This window comes from Sycon ciliatum, chromosome 5 (assembly GCF_964019385.1).
Source record: "Sycon ciliatum chromosome 5, ocSycCili1.1, whole genome shotgun sequence".
Lineage (NCBI taxonomy): Eukaryota > Metazoa > Porifera > Calcarea > Leucosolenida > Sycettidae > Sycon > Sycon ciliatum.
Window position 1 is genome coordinate 35780175 of NC_088647.1, and position 18816 is coordinate 35798990.

The window sequence follows — 18816 nt, forward strand, 5'->3', positions numbered from 1 at the left end:
AAATGATGGATTCCCGCCCGGTGATACTGGACTATACGAATCTTACCCGGTCTCCGAATTCAGCCGTGCAAAGTGCCTTTCAGCATGGATGTCCTGGAAGTTGTTGCAACACCCACCTCTTCTAGTTTCGCTACCTATCTGGCAGTCTATTTGTCTATGCGGACAACCGCTGTGCCATCCCTGGAAAACAGCTCACACTCCACCTCACGTTTGATGATTGTAAAAGCAGTGTCGAATGGTGACACTTCTGATTCGGCAGTTCCACGCTGAAGGCGGGTGGAATCTCTGTAGCCAATGGTATGTTACGTCGTTTGCAACGAATTCGGCCACAAGACCCCTTTTCAGCATTGAGGTCATGTATGTCATGACAACGCCCGCCTCTCCCAATGTCGCAACATATCTAGTAGTTAATTTGTCCATGCGGCAACCGCTGTGCCATCCCTCGAAAACAGGTCACGCTCCACCTCGTTTTTGATGACTGCAAAAGCAGCATCCAAAGGTGACACATCTTCGGCTGATTCGGCAGTTTCACGCTGAGGGCGGGTGAAGTGAGCGATGGTATGTTCCGTCGTTTGCAACGCAGCCTGGTCCTCCTGCCTGTACCTCCAGCAACACTCGCTTTGCGTCTCTTCTCCACGCTTTGCTCCATCCAGTGCTGCCTGTAACAAGCCTTCCCCGGCCCGGAACTCTGAGCAGAGAACCAAATTCTTTGTAGTGCTCTTACGGCGTTTCTGCTTTTTCTGGCAGATCACGCATAGATCTTTGTCGGTGTCAGCCACAGCACTCCTTGTAGCAGCCCTCTTGGGCTGTGGTTCGTCATCATCCTGGCCAGGCTCAGGTGCTGATGTGTGCACTTCCAGAGCACTTGCTAAGGCACTTGTCTTCTCAAGTGCTGCAATACTCTTCACATGTGTGTATTTTGCGTAGCACCCACGGCGATACCATCCATGTGGTTCGCTGTCTTCGGAGCTAGTGTTCTGGCAGAGAAACCCCCCATGCGGTATCATCTCGCACTCCTCGCGGACCACTGTCCGTACGATTCAAACTCCAGTCTTGAAATGACTCACTTCTGGCTTCTCCCTTCCACCAAAATTTACATAGTGACAGAGACAAGAAACCCAGAACACTGACTCCGCTGCGCTGTCATTTGCTGCTTGGCTGCTGTCCGCAGCAGACTCATACGGCTGCTCACCGTCACTAGGAACTTCTTGCTCTCTTTCCATTGTTGTCAGAAACATCATCGCATACGAAAGGAAAAGAAGGAAGTCCCGAATGGGGAAATCCACGTGGTCCTCAATGTCGTCATCTACTAAAATAAATGATCTTCCTCACGCTGTGTGTGTGTGTGGGGGGGGGGGGGGGACATTACAGAAGCTAGCAGCAAGTGGGAATAAGGGGCAGAGTGATGACTCCTGGTGCAGTACCAGCATGCGGTGGGTGAACTTTTTTTTTAACGTTTTAGTTATCATTTCTAAAGGTCCATTCACGATACCACTTTTTGCGACGCGACTTGCAGCTTACGACACCTGCTGCGCATCTTTTTTTGGTTTTCGCGACATCCCTATGCAGTGCATGTGCTAGGCATGTGCACTATTCGTGCACCCAGAGTAGAAAGTGTACTCCATGTATGTACGTCGCGTGCGCCGCACGTCGCAACAGTTGAACTTTGGTCGACTTCTGCGACGGTGGCCTTGCGACTGCTGGCGACAGTGACAGGCATTTCCTGGTCGCAAGTGTCGTATGTCACACGTCGCGTCGCAGATGGTGATTGTGAATGGGCCTTTAGACTAGTAGCATAGTTTGTGTCTAAGTAAGGGTTCATTTTGACCTTTGTATTAGTGAAGTGAAAAAGTGAGAAAAAAGATAAATATTCACTGGTTTGAGGGATAGATGCAAACAGGAAAAAGATAAATGTGATCTTTTTTTCTTTTGTCCCTTGCTGTCAATGTGGCCATCACACTCAGATCTCCTGCACAATGCTCTACTCCTGCTGCTGCTGAGGTTGACAGCCTCGTCGAGGCGGCCGGGGATCTCTCGATTGCAGACGAGGCAGCGGGCGGCCATGCGCAGGCGGACGACAGCCATGGCTTTCCGCTTGTTGAGTCGCAGTCTGACGCCCGGCTGGCGTATCAGAGAGAGCTTCAGCAACGGCGAGCAGAGGAGAAGCGAGACAAACAAATAGTAGGTGATGTCAACCAGTGTTAGACCATTGCTAAATCACCCATTGTACAGTGTTCGAATTTGGCTATGCATATTTGACTATAGCACTGGTTGATCAGTGAGGTAGGTGCAACCTGGTTTCCACTTGTCTTTGTGAGATTTGTGTACACACTCACGTAGAATCTGCACATCTCTACAGTCATGACTGTTCGCTTCTCTTCGCGACGTAATGCCATTGAATGGCATGCACCTGAATGGCATTCCGGTAATTCTTGAACTCTTCAAGTAGTAGATGACTCGTGTGCCCAGAATGCTTTGTGCTGGTTATACATGTATGTGTTCTCCTTGTGCAACATTTTAGGAGTGCATACACTGCTGCTGACACACTGTGATAGACATACTGCTTCCGGTATTGTATATTATGTTTTTGTGCAGCACCATGAAGCTTTTGCAAGCAAGATGGTGTCGTTTCAAAGAGAGAACGAGGCGCAGAAGAGGGCTTTGTATCACCAGCAGCAGGAACTAACGCGGCGACGCTGTGATGAGCAGCAACGCGATATAGAGGAGATCGAGCAGCAGATGTATGTGCATGCACCACGCTACCCCTACTGTTCTCATGTCATGGTCTGGCATCGGCATATGCTGCTGGTTGTGCTGCTGCTGCTGCTCCTCTCTCTCTCTCTCTCTCTCTCTCTCTCTCTCTCTCTCTCTCTCTCTCTCTCTCTCTCTCTCTCTCTCTCTCTCTCTCTCTCTCTCTCTCTCTCTCTCTCTCTCTCTCTACCTCTCCCTCTCCCTCTCTCTCCTGGCTGAGCAGAGGGTGACGAGTGCCCCGTGTGTAGTTCTCTTCACCTGTATTTCAGCACGTTGTATTTGCTGCGGGTTGCTTCTGATCCTGATTTCTTGAATCTTTTGCTGCCAATTGTATCTGCTTTGTGCAACCCAGTGAGAGGGAAGAGCGACAGAAAGATGCGGACCTCGCACGGGAACGCAACCGGTGTCGGGATGTGAGTGCAGCCTGTTTCGTATCAGTACAGTACTGTCAGTCGCCGAAGAACGGGGGGGGGGGGGGGGGGGGTCTCGTAGCCTAAGGGGTCGTCCATAAATATCGAACTTTTTTCACAAAACGAAATAATTTCGTTAAGGGGTGGGAGGGGGTTGACCAATTTCGTTTCAGAAAACATTGATCCATGTACATGGCCGTTGTATCTGCATGTATGTCAACATTTTTTTACGTTCTGAGGGGGGGGGGGAGGGAGGGATTGGGTCTAAACTAAAATAATTCGTTTGGTGAAAAAAGTTCGATATTTACGGACGGCCCCTAAGCTGTTCTTATTTTCATGTACTATGGTCTATGTACAGTTGAGTCACCGTGCTTACGTTGGTATGCTGTGCCAGGGTGAACTTCCAGCCTGTTTGTTCTTCGGGGCCCGATAGTACTGTATTTGTATCAGTACTGCAGCTATGCGTGTCTCACCGGAGAGAGTGCAGCAGCAGCAGCAGGCGCTTCCTTGTACTCCGTGCGAACCTTGTGCTACTGCTCTTCGGTGTTGATCTTTGTTTGTTTGTTCTGGTCTGGTCGGGTATGGACACTAGCTATCCACTACCGCTGTCTCACACATTGCTTTATGTACTATGTAGGAGAAGCAGACAAGCCCCTACATTGATCTGACTAGTAGGGCACATCTTTCATGCTGTGCCTTCCAAGTACCGTATTGTCCAGGGTATAAGCCGCACTTTAAACACCACGAATTCACCCAAAATATTGTCAGTGGTGCGGATTATACTACGATGGTCAACTTAACGGTGATAAGCCAGGTAGATACACACGTATCTGTATTTCGTGGCAAATAATCTGGGCGTGGCTTACTCTGGAACGGCACGTGCTTCTTTTCTTTCTCCTTGTTCTGCTCAGGTTCTTGAGCGTGAGCGTCTTCATGCGGAAGAGCAGGAGAAACGTCTGCTAGAGGAGCAGAAAAGGTGAGGCGTGAAAGACCGTGTGTGTGTGGTGTGGGGGGGGGGGGGGGGTGCAGGTGTGTAGGTGTAGGTGTGGGTGTGGGTGGGTGCTACGGAAGCAGCACTGGGCGATGTCAGATGAGCTAATACATGTACTGAGAACACGGAGTAGTGAGGTTTTCATGTTACTCCCTTCACTTGTGCTGTTCGCAGGGCTGAGGAAGAGGCACGGCGTAAGACTTTGATTGCAAAGGAAGCGGCCATGCTAGTCATGCTCTCTACCAATGTCGAGAAAATACTGGTCAGCCAGAGCGCGAATGTGCACATGCCACAGCCGGACACGCAACAGTTTCTGGACAAGGTGAAGCGCACGCAGACTGCCGCACACCGGATAGCGCAGGCGCCACTCATCAACGATGACGTCGAGCTGAAAAAGGTCAGTGCTGTGACGTGTTCTTGGATTTCTTAGCCATGTTTCTAGCTTGCAACTTGTTCCCCCGACCTGGAGGGACGCCGCGATTTAGTACCTGTGTTACTCAGCTCATGATTCAAGTGCATGCCTGCTTGTGACGTTTATCCTGTGAGGAGCACGTGCTGCTCTTACCTCGCCGCTTTGTCGCCATGTTCTTCACATAAAATGGAATAAAATAAATCTCACGTTTCGTGTGAGACTCAGTCAGATTTGCTGTTCCGCATCTGTAGTAAGTTCTAGTAACGCCACCCCTCGCAAGGATCTAGGCGTAGATGCAGCTCCTAGACCTAGATCAAAGCGTAAACGGCACCAGGACATGTTTGCTCGATGTCCTACTTACCTGGTGTAAATCTGGACTACGAGAGCATTGGGCAGTGTCAGATGGCGTCATTTTACCCGTTCAGTGTGTTCAATGTTAACTCTGTGCGTGTGTGTGCGTACATGCGTGTGTGTGTGTGTATGTGCGTGTGTGTGCGTGCGTGTGAGTGTGTGTATTGTATGTATGCTATACTGTTGCCCTGTGTTGTATCTCCTGTATCCAGCTCCCCTCTCAGGCCGACTTGAGGACAGAACTGGAGCGCCTGGTCGCTGTTGCTAAGCAGGTATGACTTCCTGTGTTGCCACACCTGCCGACATGGCCTGCCGATTTATGAGGCATGTCACGACCTGCCGACAATTGACCTTCTCCTACCGACAACAGCCATGAAAGTGTTCAAGTTTGACCTTATGCATGGTTTAGGAGTCATGATCCAGATTTTTGACTTTTACTGCGCATCACGAGTGTTTCCATAGCTCTCTCCTGAGGTGCTAAGCGAAATCATCATCCGTCTCGGGGAAAAATCGGCTAACTCAGCCTGAGTGTCATGCAAAACCGTGAAATGTTTTTTTCTTATTACTGCCGCATGTGTGTGCATCGAGGTCGCTATATAGGGGAGGGGGGGGGGGGGGTCCGGGGGCACAGCCCCCGGATGATGCATTTAATTTTTTCATGCTACTGATATTTGGCTAGAATGATGTGGCAACACTGGGTCACTTCTAGCCTATTCCTGGGAATTATGCTCCTGCTTGCTGTAATGGGTAAGCGTTAGCAGCGTGTAAATATTTTCTTTTCAAGAATCGCACTGGTTCGCAATGGGAAATTCTCTGTTTTCTATTTTTGATTGGGATTGTGTGTCTACAATCAAAGCGAAGGGCGGTTTGTGGTGATGTATGCAAGTATTAGCAGACGTGGGTTGATTGCGACACAAGTAACGTTTCCCACTTCACAGTGGCCACTGTAGCTTGCAATACAGCCATGCTTTAGTCAACATTTATCACTCGAAGCTTTATTCGGAAAACCGCAAATTGTGATCGTAAATTGTCAAAACCATTTACCAAGCGGAATAAAATAATTTCCAAAATCTAGTACATGTATAAGAACCGATAAAAAATTGTACCTTGCCGTGCTTTAGTCAACTTAGGTATATGCCATAGCTTCCACGGTATTAATAGCATTGTCGTACCTGCTGATTCAGGATCCGATCAGGAAGTGACTTTCTCTTTCGAACCTCTCACTTTGCCGCTTTCAAGAACACCACGATGTATATACACTGTGTCCAATACTAGCACGACGTATGCTTGGGCGTGTAGGTTGGGTCTAGCGTTAAAAAAAGAGAAGAAATAACGTTATTCGGTGTGTGTGTGTGCGTGTGTGTGTGCGTGTGTGTGCGTGTGTGTGTGTGTGTGTGTGTGTGTGTGTGTGTGTGTGTGTGTGTGTGTGTGTTACTGCTGTAGGCTGTGGATGCGGCAAGGAAGCGCGAAGAGGAACTGGCAGCTGTACGTGAGCAACTCTTTTCTTGCCGTATCTCTACTGACACTTTAAAATTGGTGGCAGCGAGCAGTGAATGGCCAATCCTGTTACAGTAGCAATGTTCTGTATGAATGTGTGTAATACTCTGTGTGTGTGTGTGGGTGGGTGTGTGGGTGGGTGTGTATGTGTAGGTGTGGATGGGTGCGCGCTGTAGCTTCACGCGCTAGAGTTGCTTTGGTGTAGACTGGCAGTGACCGGCCTCATCCATGTGTTGAATTTAGTGCAGAAAGTAGAGCTGAGCTTTCATTGAGAAATTCACGCAAGCACACTTCAGTGTTCATGCTATGGTCATGGTAACTGCTAACTAGTAACTACACGTTGTGGCCTACAGATTCAAATCGGAATTGTAGAAATTCCTGATGAGGCTACACGTTGATATGTGTCGAGCCTGGAGTCTGTCTAAAGCCAATCCAGAGGGTGCAACCAGAGAAGTTGTTGAAGGAGAGTTGAAAGCGATTGTCCATCGGGTTGTGCTGTAACGGTTTTTTTGTGCTTGGCCTTTGGTTCTTTCCGTGTAATTGTCTATACTCAGGCAAGTCAGCAGCAGCAACAGCAACAACAGCAACAGCAGCAGCAACAGCAGGCTAGCCCAGCGGCAGCCACAAAGTCCGACACCGTAACTAGCCCGGCCGCCACCAAAACACCATCGCCGGTGAAGACCGTAGCTGAAACGTCAGCTGCTAAGGAAATCAAGGTGCCAGGTCAGTCTCTGATTAAGGCTTCATTGGAAGCGTTGCTATGCAGTGTTCACAATGGTCTGCTACGGTTGTGGCCAAAGAAATCCAACCCACGTGCCGAAAGCAGAGCCAGGGCTCACATGCGGCCCTCGGATCAGTTTTGGGAACATGCATGATGTAATTGAAATGGAAACGCGCCGCTACTTTAGACTCGCGGGTCAGATTTCTTTGGCCACGACTGTACTTGACAAAGTTGACATAGTGCATTGGTGCAGTTGATCTTTGCGTAGTCTCTTCCGTGTGTGTGAGTGCGCTGCGGGTGCTAGTAGCCTGACCTGTTCTGTCTTTGCTGATTGTGTACTTGTTCTGTCTTTGCTGATTGTGTGCTTGTTCTGCTGGCTGGTGCTGATTGTGTGCTTGTTCTGCTGGCTGGTGCTGATTGTGTGCTGCAGAGATCTGGCGGGGTGCTCTCACTCCGTCGTCATGCAAGCGTTACATGGAGCTGACCAACCTGCTCAGCTCAACCGAAGACAAGCTGGCCGCTTTCAAGGCCGACAATGCAGTGAGTATCAATCGATGTGTGCTTCGGTGCAGACGTGTGTGCGTACGCATGGGTGCTACTGAACTCTTATAATTATAAGTGCTAGCAGGCAATGAGCGGGTTCTGGCGCAGGGGGCGCCCTGCCCCCAAAAATGGGGTATTGTGGTAAACATGAATTTAACAAAGAAGGATGTGAATGATCTCAAAAAATTATAACTTCATATGTAGGTCATGCTTTTGATTAACGTGAATATTATGAATCTCATACTCCGAAGTAGTAGTTTCATCAATGTATTTCATGAGAAGATATGGTATATACTCTCATACGTGTGGAAATTCTATTCCGTTCAGTCAGTGCTTTGGAATATCCTTGTGTCCAAATGCTAGTGTGGAGATACCACCCTGCGGAAGGTAGGGTTTGCTCTCGAATCCACAGTCTTCTGTCGCTCCTCTCCGTGAATGTGATGCTCTCGACTTCGAAGGACACTCATTGTTCTCTTCGGCTGAGACTCCTCAACGAGACATGTTCGATAGTCATCGACGGTTATATGGTGTTTTTCAACACGCTTCTCTGCACACCTTTGGCACGCTTGCCATTGTCGTCGTCGTCTCCACAGCGGCATGCGTACATCTTGCTCCGCAAACCGATGAACTCCTTGATGGGATTACCGCGGAGTTCGTCCTTGAACTTCCCTACCACCTTCTTGTTATCTATGCTGTACAGATGATGGCATGTTGGATGTGTCATAGGCTGTTGTCTTGTCTGACATATCGGCATACAGATAATCCGTTTCAACATATATACGAGTCACGCATCTACGGTGGGCTTCGTTCAGCTGCGTCGACTTGTACTTCAAAGTAGAAGAGAGCATTGTGGTCTGAGTCGAACAGGAACGTTTCCACATAACGCTGAACTTGAGATTCTGTGACCGTCAGCTTCAACTCCTTACAGACGTGCTCTGCTATCTTTCTCTTTCCCCATTTTGGATTGGCGGCCTTCGTTTGGCAAGCAGCGCTGGTTTCCTCGTACCTGCTCCAAAATTTATCTGGATTCTGATCCTTAGTTTTCGGAGGTGCTCGCACGCTTGCCACCGATTTCATTCCAATTCGGATGCCCTCCATCGGACTGTCTTCTTCTGCCATTGAAGCAGCACCTTCATGGCAGGCAGCTCTTTCAATACCAACTTCTACTTGTCAAAAAAACCGACAAGAACTTGAAGAAGGCAAACTCCGAAAGGCAATACTGTACACATACGTCTACATAGTACGTACATCTAGACAGTTGTCTAAAGTCCCTAGGCTGCTTACAGTGCTCAATGTCCACTGGACAGAGCAAGTAATACAAATATTACACAGCAATGAATCAAACAAGTCTCATTCCGCTGTTACTCCGAGTTTCGTGTCAGTGAAGTCTTCTGACACGAAACTCGGAGTAACAGCGGAATGAGACTTGTTTGATTCATTGCTGTGTAATATTTGTGGTACGTACATCTACATGTAAATTAACATACATGCACTGTTGTTGCTTCCCGCCCTTTGTCACGCGACTAGTACATAAAGCAGTACTACTTGCACGTCATACATGCCTGTATGCTGACTCTGTGCACGCGTGATCGCAAAGAGGGTAAGTCACGGCATTCTCTGACTGGTTTGTGGGCACCACAACTGGTTTCTCAAAAGACTCAAAGTGTGACTGGTGTGTGAGTGATTTTGACTGTATGACTGACTTTGGGGACCGTGACTGCTATGTGGGACGTGACTGCTGTCAGAGTCCAACACATATCTAGCAATGAATATCCAGTTGGGTGGGTGGGTGGGATTTGCAACTGTACAGCAGCAGTGCAAGAACAAAAAGAACACTGTCTTCAGACCAGCATGCACCTTTATGTGCATGCTGCAACTCCGCACTGTGCATCCAGTGCATACCGCACTCCCAGCACAGTCCGTGAACTCTGGACTGTGCACTCGCGTTTCGAAAAGAACAGCGTTTCTTGTTTACTTCGTTGCTCTCATCCAACAAGAAATGAGACATTTCCCCATAGCGCTGCACATCCGAACCAGTTCCGTTATTTTACAACGTTTCGGCACTTGGCCAACATCAGGTAATGAGAACAATGAATCCAGTGGAAGCCACACAGGAGCAGTTTATATACGCAGAGTGCAGCGCCAAAAAGGATGCGAGTTATGTAACCTCTATGCAGAGAGGGGGGGGGGGGGGGGTCCTCCGTGTAGCTATATATTAAAGCTGCTGTCTCCGAAACGCTTGTTTACTCTTGTGCTGCCTCTCCATCAGCAATAGGTACAAAAGCTTGTTGTGGGTATGAGTGAAGGTCTGATAGCTCCTGTTCTACTCTCGTCTTCTGCCATGCTCTTTCGGTCCATCAGCAAAAGCCGTACCGTGACCTGCTGTCGCGTGTGATCATCACAACAGTAAACACAGTGTCGTCGCAGTCAGCACAGCACATGCAGGACAAGATCAAGCGAATGCTCAACATCCTCACTGGCAAGAAGGTGAACGTCGGCACCAAGGAAGTGGCCGCGAACCAGCACCCGGATGCCAAGCTCTTCAGTACTAACGTACTGGCCCAGCATATTGTGGTAAGTCATGTGTGTGTGTGTGTGTGTGTGTGTGTGTGTGTGTGTCAGCACATGGCCCACGCCGCAGATGGAAGGACTGTGCTGTCCGAGATCTACGTGCCCGTGGTGTGGAGGCATCATGGTATGATGTTGCATGTGAGTCTCGCGCGGAGTGGCGCAGCACCTACCAAGAGCCTGACAATGTGCCTGAGCCTCCGCCCCGAGTGGTATGTACGGTATGCGGACGGGATTTTGCACGGAAAGGAGACATGGCTCGGCATAAGTGTCTGGAGGAGCGTGCGCGGCCTGTGTCTGAGCAGCGGGGCGCCAGTCAGTGCGGGCGGTGTGGGCGGTGGCTGAGAAGCCGCGGTGGCTTGGTCCGGCATGTGTGTGCCTCAACGGTGGATGCCGCAGTGCCACCTGGAACTACCGGAGCGTCGGCACCGGCGGAGGGATGTTGTGCCGCGCATTGTGACAGGTGTGGTCGCTGCTTTCGCGGTGTCCGGGGACGGGGAAGGCATCGCTGTTCAAGGGTGGCTCATAGACCAACAGCAGCGGAGCGCTCAGCCTTCCAGCACGTGTGCATATGCGGCAAGCGGATGCGACTACCCGTGCACCTGGAGCGTCATCGAGCGTCGTGTCCTCTCTCTCTCTCTTCTCAAGTTTCCCAGTGATGGGATCACGTGACCCTTTTGCGGCAGTGACTCTACAGGACAGGACAGGACAGGTGTGTGTGTGTGTGTGCGCGTGTGCATGTGTGTGTGTGTGCGTGTGTGTGTGTGTGTGTGTGTGTGTGTGTGTGTGTGTGTTTGTGCGCGCGAGTGAGTGGTGCCGTGAAGAAATATTATCTATGTTTGTTCATTTGCACGACTGTCTGCTGTCATGTGTGTGCACGTGCGTGCGCGTACGCACACGTGTGTTTGTTTTTGTCTGTAGTCTGTGCGCTGCTCTGCACTCTATTCTAAGCTACCCGACTGATACCGCTTGTGCGTGTACTCTTGTGTGAATTCATTTCATGCTTCTCTGGCAGATGCAAGGCGAGAAGCAGATTGCATCGCACGCTGAGTCCGCGTTTCCGTTCGCCGCCGTAGTCATCGGCGTGTGGGACAAGGACGCTCTGTTTGGTGATCTGCTCATTGCTCACCTGTATCGTGCATGCCCCGTTGCCGTGCCGTTCTATCCGCCGCGACTGCAAGGGCAGACCGAGAACGAACATCTGAGGTAAGCCGCTGGGTATAGAGCTTTTGTGAACTGTTTTGCAGTACAGGTGATCCATACCTGTTCATCAGTATTCACTGTGGCAGTAGTAGTAGTAGTATGTGCTAGTACATGTACCGTTAAGTACCGCCAGAGCGCCCCACCATCTCATCCTTTCGTGGTCGTATTGTGGAGGTGGTCTGCTGTCTGTAGGTCATACGACATGAACCTTGTACACATATAGCACGTTTTGCAGTCAATCCGTACCTTCGAGCGGACACAAGCTCCACACAAAACCTACCAAGTGTGACCTTAGTACACTAAGATTCTTACATCGTACAAACTTCGTTGCACTCTGCCATACGATTTTCCTTTCTCTGGCTGTAAAATAAAGGCGAGGCGCTCTCGCGAGACGGGGCGCTCTGGCGGTACTTTACGGTACTTGGAAAGCATGAAAAGGGACTAGTCACTACTAGTACTGCTGGGTGTGCTGCTGCTGCTGGGTATACTAGTTTGTCAAAGCTTGTAGCTGAGGTCATTTTGTTTCGCTTGGCACATGCCAGGACAGTCACTGTCCGGGGGGGGGGGGGGGGCACTCTCCAGCCTAACCAGAATGCAATGAGAGCCCTGTCCAGTAGGATGTAGGCTTGATTCTCTATTTTGAGGATCCTTTGTGGCATGGATTGAACAGTGTAGTGAAAACTGCTGCAGATCTGGTTTCCCCTCTGGACTGAATCCGGTAGCTTGAGTCAAGTAATTAGTTTGCGCTTTGCACCATTTCGCAGCCCAGTGTTCATGGGTCTAGGGCTGCGCAACGCCCGGCACGTACTTGAGTGACTCAACTGTATTTCATTGAGCGGCACTGTACTTTGTATTGCCATGTGTGTGTGTGCTTCTCATTTAGAAAACAACACTGGTTTCATGTCGCTTGTCGCCGCTGCTGTTGTTATCTGTGCAGGTCACTTGGATTCCGCCTGAAGGCCGGCAAGCCAGAGACGAACGACCAGTTCTCGACACGCATGATGGGTTTCATGCGCCTGTACGCGTCCATCATGCAGGCAACACCTCCGCACGGCATTGCCCAGGTGAGAACGACGGAGGCTGCCGTCTGCTGGTGTGCGGGTGTATGTGTGGGTGGGTGGGGGGTATAGCTAGAGAGATGTATCTCTCTCCCTAATGGATTTAGGCAACTAAATACCATGTAGAGGCATTCAGAGTGGTTGTCGTGTATTTTTCAAGAGTGGATCCTTTCTTTCTGTCCTCTAAAGTAGTCCGTAAAAAGTAAGATCTGCGCGTTCATGTTTCCACCTATTCAATCCTCTGATGAAACAAATAGGCCTTGACCACTGCCCCCCCCCCCCCCCCCCACGCATACACACAACCGCACGGCATGTATATCTGGCACAGGACCCTAGTGAACTCACATGTTCATAGCTTTGCACACTTGTAACTTTGTCTTCTCCCCTGTGTGTTGTGTTGTTTCTGCACTGCTGGTCATGACTACTGCCATCAACAGAATCCACACGGCGTTGGTCATGCCTGGGTATGGCTAGCACGTACTATGAACCTGAAAGCGCGACCGACCGTAACCGCCACCGCTGTCGGTGCTCTGCTGGAGGTTAGTTTTGTGTCTTTAGCCTGTGTCCCTTGCCTGTGTCCCTTGTCTGTGTCCCTAGCCTGTGTCCCTTGTCTGTGTCCCTTGTCTGTGTCCCTAGTCTGTGTCCCTAGCCTGTGTCCCTTGTCTGTGTCCCTTGTCTGTGTCCCTTGCCTGTGTCCCTAGCCTGTGTCCCTAGCCTGTGTCCCTTGCCTGTGTCCCTTGCCTGTGTCCCTAGCCTGTGTCCCTAGCCTGTGTCCCTAGCCTGTGTCCCTAGCCTGTGTCCCTTGCCTGTGTCCCTAGCCTGTGTCCCTAGCCTGTGTCCCTAGCCTGTGTCCCTTGCCTGTGTCCCTTGCCTGTGTCCCTAGCCTGTGTCCCTTGCCTGTGTCCCTAGCCTGTGTCCCTTGCCTGTGTCCCTTGCCTGTGTCCCTAGCCTGTGTCCCTTGCCTGTGTCCCTAGCCTGTGTCCCTTGCCTGTGTCCCTAGCCTGTGTCCCTAGCCTGTGTCCCTAGCCTGTGTCCCTAGCCTGTGTCCCTAGCCTGTGTCTCTTGTCTGTGTCCCTAGCCTGTGCCCCTAGCCTGTGTCCCTAGCCTGTGTCCCTAGCCTGTGTCCCTTGCCTGTGTCCCTTGCCTGTGTCCCTTGTCTGTGTCCCTAGCCTGTGTCCCTAGCCTGTGTCCCTAGCCTGTGTCCCTAGCCTGTGTCCCTAGCCTGTGTCCCTAGCCTGTGTCCCTTGTCTGTGTCCCTAGCCTGTGTCCCTTGCCTGTGTCCCTAGCCTGTGTCCCTTGTCTGTGTCCCTAGCCTGTGTCCCTGGCCTGTGTCCCTAGCCTGTGTCCCTAGCCTGTGTCCCTTGTCTGTGTCCCTAGCCTGTGTCCCTAGCCTGTGTCCCTAGCCTGTGTCCCTTGTCTGTGTCCCTAGCCTGTGTCCCTAGCCTGTGTCCCTAGCCTGTGTCCCTAGCCTGTGTCCCTAGCCTGTGTCCCTAGCCTGTGTCCCTAGCCTGTGTCCCTTGCCTGTGTCCCTTGCCTGTGTCCCTTGCCTGTGTCCCTTGCCTGTGTCCCTTGTCTGTGTCCCTAGCCTGTGTCCCTAGCCTGTGTCCCTAGCCTGTGTCCCTAGCCCGTGTCCCTTGCCTGTGTCCCTTGCCTGTGTCCCTAGCCTGTGTCCCTAGCCTGTGTCCCTAGCCTGTGTCCCTAGCCTGTGTCCCTTGCCTGTGTCCCTAGCCTGTGTCCCTAGCCTGTGTCCCTAGCCTGTGTCCCTAGCCTGTGTCCCTTGTCTGTGCCCCTAGCCTGTGTCCCTTGCCTGTGTCCCTAGCCTGTGTCCCTAGCCTGTGTCCCTAGCCTGTGTCCCTTGCCTGTGTCCCTTGTCTGTGTCCCTAGCCTGTGTCCCTAGCCTGTGTCCCTAGCCTGTGTCCCTAGCCTGTGTCCCTTGTCTGTGTCCCTAGCCTGTGCCCCTAGCCTGTGTCCCTTGCCTGTGTCCCTTGCCTGTGTCCCTAGCCTGTGTCCCTAGCCTGTGTCCCTAGCCTGTGTCCCTAGCCTGTGGCCCTTGCCTGTGTCCCTAGCCTGTGTCCCTAGCCTGTGTCCCTTGCCTGTGTCCCTAGCCTGTGTCCCTAGCCTGTGTCCCTAGCCTGTGTCCCTTGTCTGTGTCCCTAGCCTGTGTCCCTAGCCTGTGTCCCTAGCCTGTGTCCCTAGCCTGTGTCCCTTGTCTGTGTCCCTAGCCTGTGTCCCTAGCCTGTGTCCCTAGCCTGTGTCCCTAGCCTGTGTCCCTAGCCTGTGTCCCTAGCCTGTGTCCCTAGCCTGTGTCCCTAGCCTGTGTCCCTAGCCTGTGTCCCTAGCCTGTGTCCCTAGCCTGTGTCCCTAGCCTGTGTCCCTTGTCTGTGTCCCTAGCCTGTGTCCCTTGCCTGTGTCCCTAGCCTGTGTCCCTTGTCTGTGTCCCTAGCCTGTGTCCCTTGTCTGTGTCCCTAGCCTGTGTCCCTTGTCTGTGTCCCTAGCCTGTGTCCCTAGCCTGTGTCCCTTGCCTGTGTCCCTTGCCTGTGTCCCTAGCCTGTGTCCCTAGCCTGTGTCCCTTGTCTGTGTCCCTAGCCTGTGTCCCTTGTCTGTGTCCCTAGCCTGTGTCCCTTGTCTGTGTCCCTTGCCTGTGTCCCTTGTCTGTGTCCCTAGCCTGTGTCCCTTGCCTGTGTCCCTTGCCTGTGTCCCTTGTCTGTGTCCCTTGTCTGTGTCCCTAGCCTGTGTCCCTAGCCTGTGTCCCTAGCCTGTGTCCCTAGCCTGTGTCCCTAGCCTGTGTCCCTTGTCTGTGTCCCTAGCCTGTGTCCCTTGTCTGTGTCCCTAGCCTGTGTCCCTAGCCTGTGTCCCTAGCCTGTGTCCCTTGTCTGTGTCCCTAGCCTGTGTCCCTTGCCTGTGTCCCTAGCCTGTGTCCCTTGTCTGTGTCCCTAGCCTGTGTCCCTAGCCTGTGTCCCTTGTCTGTGTCCCTAGCCTGTGTCCCTTGTCTGTGTCCCTAGCCTGTGTCCCTTGTCTGTGTCCCTTGCCTGTGTCCCTTGTCTGTGTCCCTAGCCTGTGTCCCTTGCCTGTGTCCCTAGCCTGTGTCCCTTGTCTGTGTCCCTAGCCTGTGTCCCTAGCCTGTGTCCCTTGTCTGTGTCCCTAGCCTGTGTCCCTTGTCTGTGTCCCTAGCCTGTGTCCCTTGTCTGTGTCCCTTGCCTGTGTCCCTTGTCTGTGTCCCTGGCCTGTGCACGGTCATGCACATGCATTCGTTGTAACTGATAGTTTCATGCCCATGGGCATTCATCAGGCAACTAAGGTGTGACTTGTTTCCGTAGTAAACACATGATCCCGTGTTGTCTTCAATGTGCGTTCTGTTCTCTGCTAGATTGCTGGTCATGCCATGAAGGACACGTTTCGCGCACAATTCGATCGCCTCCTGCAGCTGATGAGCGGAGGGTTACTGAAAAGGTGAGCTTCTCGTGTCTGGCAAAGCGAATGGCTCTTATAGTGCGTGCTAGGTTAGGTAGCAGCTCAGCTGGGGTGAGTGCGTTTGATTTGGTGTTTGGCCTGGAGTTGAATGAAGTGAACAACATGGATATTAGGCTCTTAGCACTGTGGTGGCAATTCTTTCTTTGGTTGAACTCCTGCGATAACGGGACATAGCCAGCTTTGGCACAAGTACAAACTACAAAGCATGGATGCATGTCGCCACTAAACTACAAAGCATGGATGCATGTCGCCACTAAACTACAAAGCATGGATGCATGTCGCCACTAAACTACAAAGCATGGATGCATGTCGCCACTAAACTACAAAGCATGGATGCATGTCGCCACTAAACTACAAAGCATGGATGCATGTCGCCACTAAACTACAAAGCATGGATGCATGTCGCCACTAAACTACAAAGCATGGATGCATGTCGCCACTAAACTACAAAGCATGGATGCATGTCGCCACTAAACTACAAAGCATGGATGCATGTCGCCACTAAACTACAAAGCATGGATGCATGTCGCCACTAAACTACAAAGCATGGATGCATGTCGCCACTAAACTACAAAGCATGGATGCATGTCGCCACTAAACTACAAAGCATGGATGCATGTCGCCACTAAACTACAAAGCATGGATGCATGTCGCCACTAAACTACAAAGCATGGATGCATGTCGCCACTAAACTACAAAGCATGGATGCATGTCGCCACTAAACTACAAAGCATGGATGCATGTCGCCACTAAGCTACAAAGCATGGATGCATGTCGCCACTAAACTACAAAGCATGGATGTATGTCGCCGACGGAGTAACGTTGGTATTATCTTTTTGTCATAGAGCAGTAATTTGTTATGGCCGTAAAATCCTGTGGTGTAGTGGTGCTACCTTCCTTCGTGCTAGATACTCAACATGCTGTGTGCCTGTCTTGACCTACGGGCCGGGCCTTTGTCTGTTGCTTTCACGCGTGCTTATTCTGCTCCTTGATCCTTGAGGGTGGTGGTGTTCCTACGGATGTGGAAAGCTCGCCGGCCTCCAGCCGAGTCTCACGCGAATCGTGATGTTTTTGTTCTGCTCCTTGCCTTGTAACTATCCCTCTTTCTGCTCTCAGGATAGAGGAGGTGACACAAAAAGACGATCAAGGCCCTTTGGAGCGACTTCGGCAAATGCTCCAGGTCAGTGAAGTCCTAGCTTCCGCTACACACTGTACACTGCAGGCAACTACAACTATGCGCTAGTGCTAGTGGCCTGACAGATTGTTACTGTGTATGTTGTTCATTGGTACAGGATCTTCTGCACTCTGACTTGATTGATTCAATAGAGGCTGCACTGAAGGGAGAGTTGCCTGCAGTTGCAGGCAACTGCATACCCTTCTGCTGGATTAGGGAGGGTGCTGGATTAACAAATCGGATTTACTGCTACAATGTGCATGAAGAGGACATTTTGGCTACTGAAAATTGTGCTGGTTTATCGAGGGTGCTGGTTTATGAAGTGCTGGATTAAAGAGGGACGACTGTATATGTTGTTGGTTGACAGCATGTTTACAAGGCGGAGGACGCACTGTGTTTGGAAACAGTTAGTGACCCTTACTACAACCATCCACGGTTGACAGAGCCCCGGTCTTGCGACCATTTGAACCGTTTGGGTGTTAGCCCTGGTTCTGACCCTCATTATACCAGGCTCAGCCTGGTAACATGCTGTCAACCAACAACATGTTTTCAACAAACGCAAGGCGTATCTGTATGGTATATGTGCGCCTTGCTTGATTGTTTACCAGATATGAGAATGACAGGCTAGCTGACAGAGCACACGGTTTCCTATAATACAGTGTGTCCTCCACGTCCTTGTGTCATATTCTCATTGTCATAGCCCGTACATGTATATCGTATAGTCGTGTATAAAAGCCGCGACTTATATATGCCTTCTTTGGGGGGAATTTTGCAGGCTTCTATATGAGACAGGCTCCTATACAAGACAGGTATTTCTATGTATGTCAACACTAAAACCAGGCTTATGTGCCGACAGTGCATCTCTAAAAATCAGGCTGGTATTCGAAACAGGCTTATATGAGACAGGCTTTTATACAAGACACTGCGGTATTTGTACACTGCGAATTGCAAGCAACTGCAGTTTCCGCGTACTGGTACATGTCCTGCACTGTGATTTGCAAGCATGTACAGTGCTGCTGAGTGAGATCCGATCGCGTGAATCCAGTTTGCGCCCTGCACCAGTTCACCATCCCAGTGTTCTCAGGTCTACGAGGGCTGCACGGCGCCCGGCGTGGCACTGACTGGCTTGATCGCATCTCATTGAGCAACACTGTAGCTCCTGTTGTCCTGTTGTGCAAGACCATGTTTGCATTGCAGTGTGCACTTTAACCATGTTCTGGTGCCTTGCTGTTTGATGGATGTTGCAGGAGGCCATGAAACGAGGCGGCAGATTCAAAGTTCCGGAGGGTCACATTCCACCCAGCTACTGGACAACTACAGATTACAACGAGCCCACAGTGGAGCAGCTGATCTCTGGCACGGCGTTTGCTTCGTACTATTGATCGCGATGGTGCTGCTCTGCTTTCCTCTTTGCCTGTGCAGTTGTGTGTAGTGATGTGTGTAGTGATGCAGCGATGTGGTGCAGTGCGTGCCGAGAAGTTAGATCCCCGGGTGACCGTGTTTATTAGTGTTTATGTACCGGTATGTCAATTTTCAAATCATGTTGAGCCATTTTAATCTGCCCGAAATTTATGGGTTCTCATTTCTATTTTTTTTACTTTTTGAAGTATTCTTAGTGCGGCCACGGCTGCTGGACCAACTGTGTTGCCACCAATGTTGTGTTTAC

General features: G+C 50.9%; 1 protein-coding gene across 4 annotated transcripts in view; it reads left to right on the top strand.

The window, feature by feature from the left end:
* The window catches only part of LOC135818509 (mRNA export factor GLE1-like), a 23052-nt gene extending 4263 nt beyond the window's left edge, over positions 1-18789 (top strand). For all 4 annotated transcript variants that reach the window (XM_065331894.1, XM_065331895.1, XM_065331896.1 and 1 more), the window contains exons 3-18: positions 1965-2181; positions 2596-2741; positions 3104-3164; positions 4073-4137; positions 4327-4549; positions 5128-5187; positions 6359-6400; positions 6967-7135; positions 7564-7673; positions 10038-10250; positions 11260-11450; positions 12385-12511; positions 12943-13044; positions 15873-15955; positions 17093-17156; positions 18398-18789. In XM_065331894.1, the coding sequence (XP_065187966.1) occupies positions 1965-2181; positions 2596-2741; positions 3104-3164; positions 4073-4137; positions 4327-4549; positions 5128-5187; positions 6359-6400; positions 6967-7135; positions 7564-7673; positions 10038-10250; positions 11260-11450; positions 12385-12511; positions 12943-13044; positions 15873-15955; positions 17093-17156; positions 18398-18532 (2008 nt within the window). In that variant the 3' untranslated portion in view covers positions 18533-18789. The remainder of the gene's footprint in view (positions 1-1964; positions 2182-2595; positions 2742-3103; positions 3165-4072; positions 4138-4326; positions 4550-5127; positions 5188-6358; positions 6401-6966; positions 7136-7563; positions 7674-10037; positions 10251-11259; positions 11451-12384; positions 12512-12942; positions 13045-15872; positions 15956-17092; positions 17157-18397) is intronic.
* Positions 18790-18816: the final 27 nt, after the last annotated feature.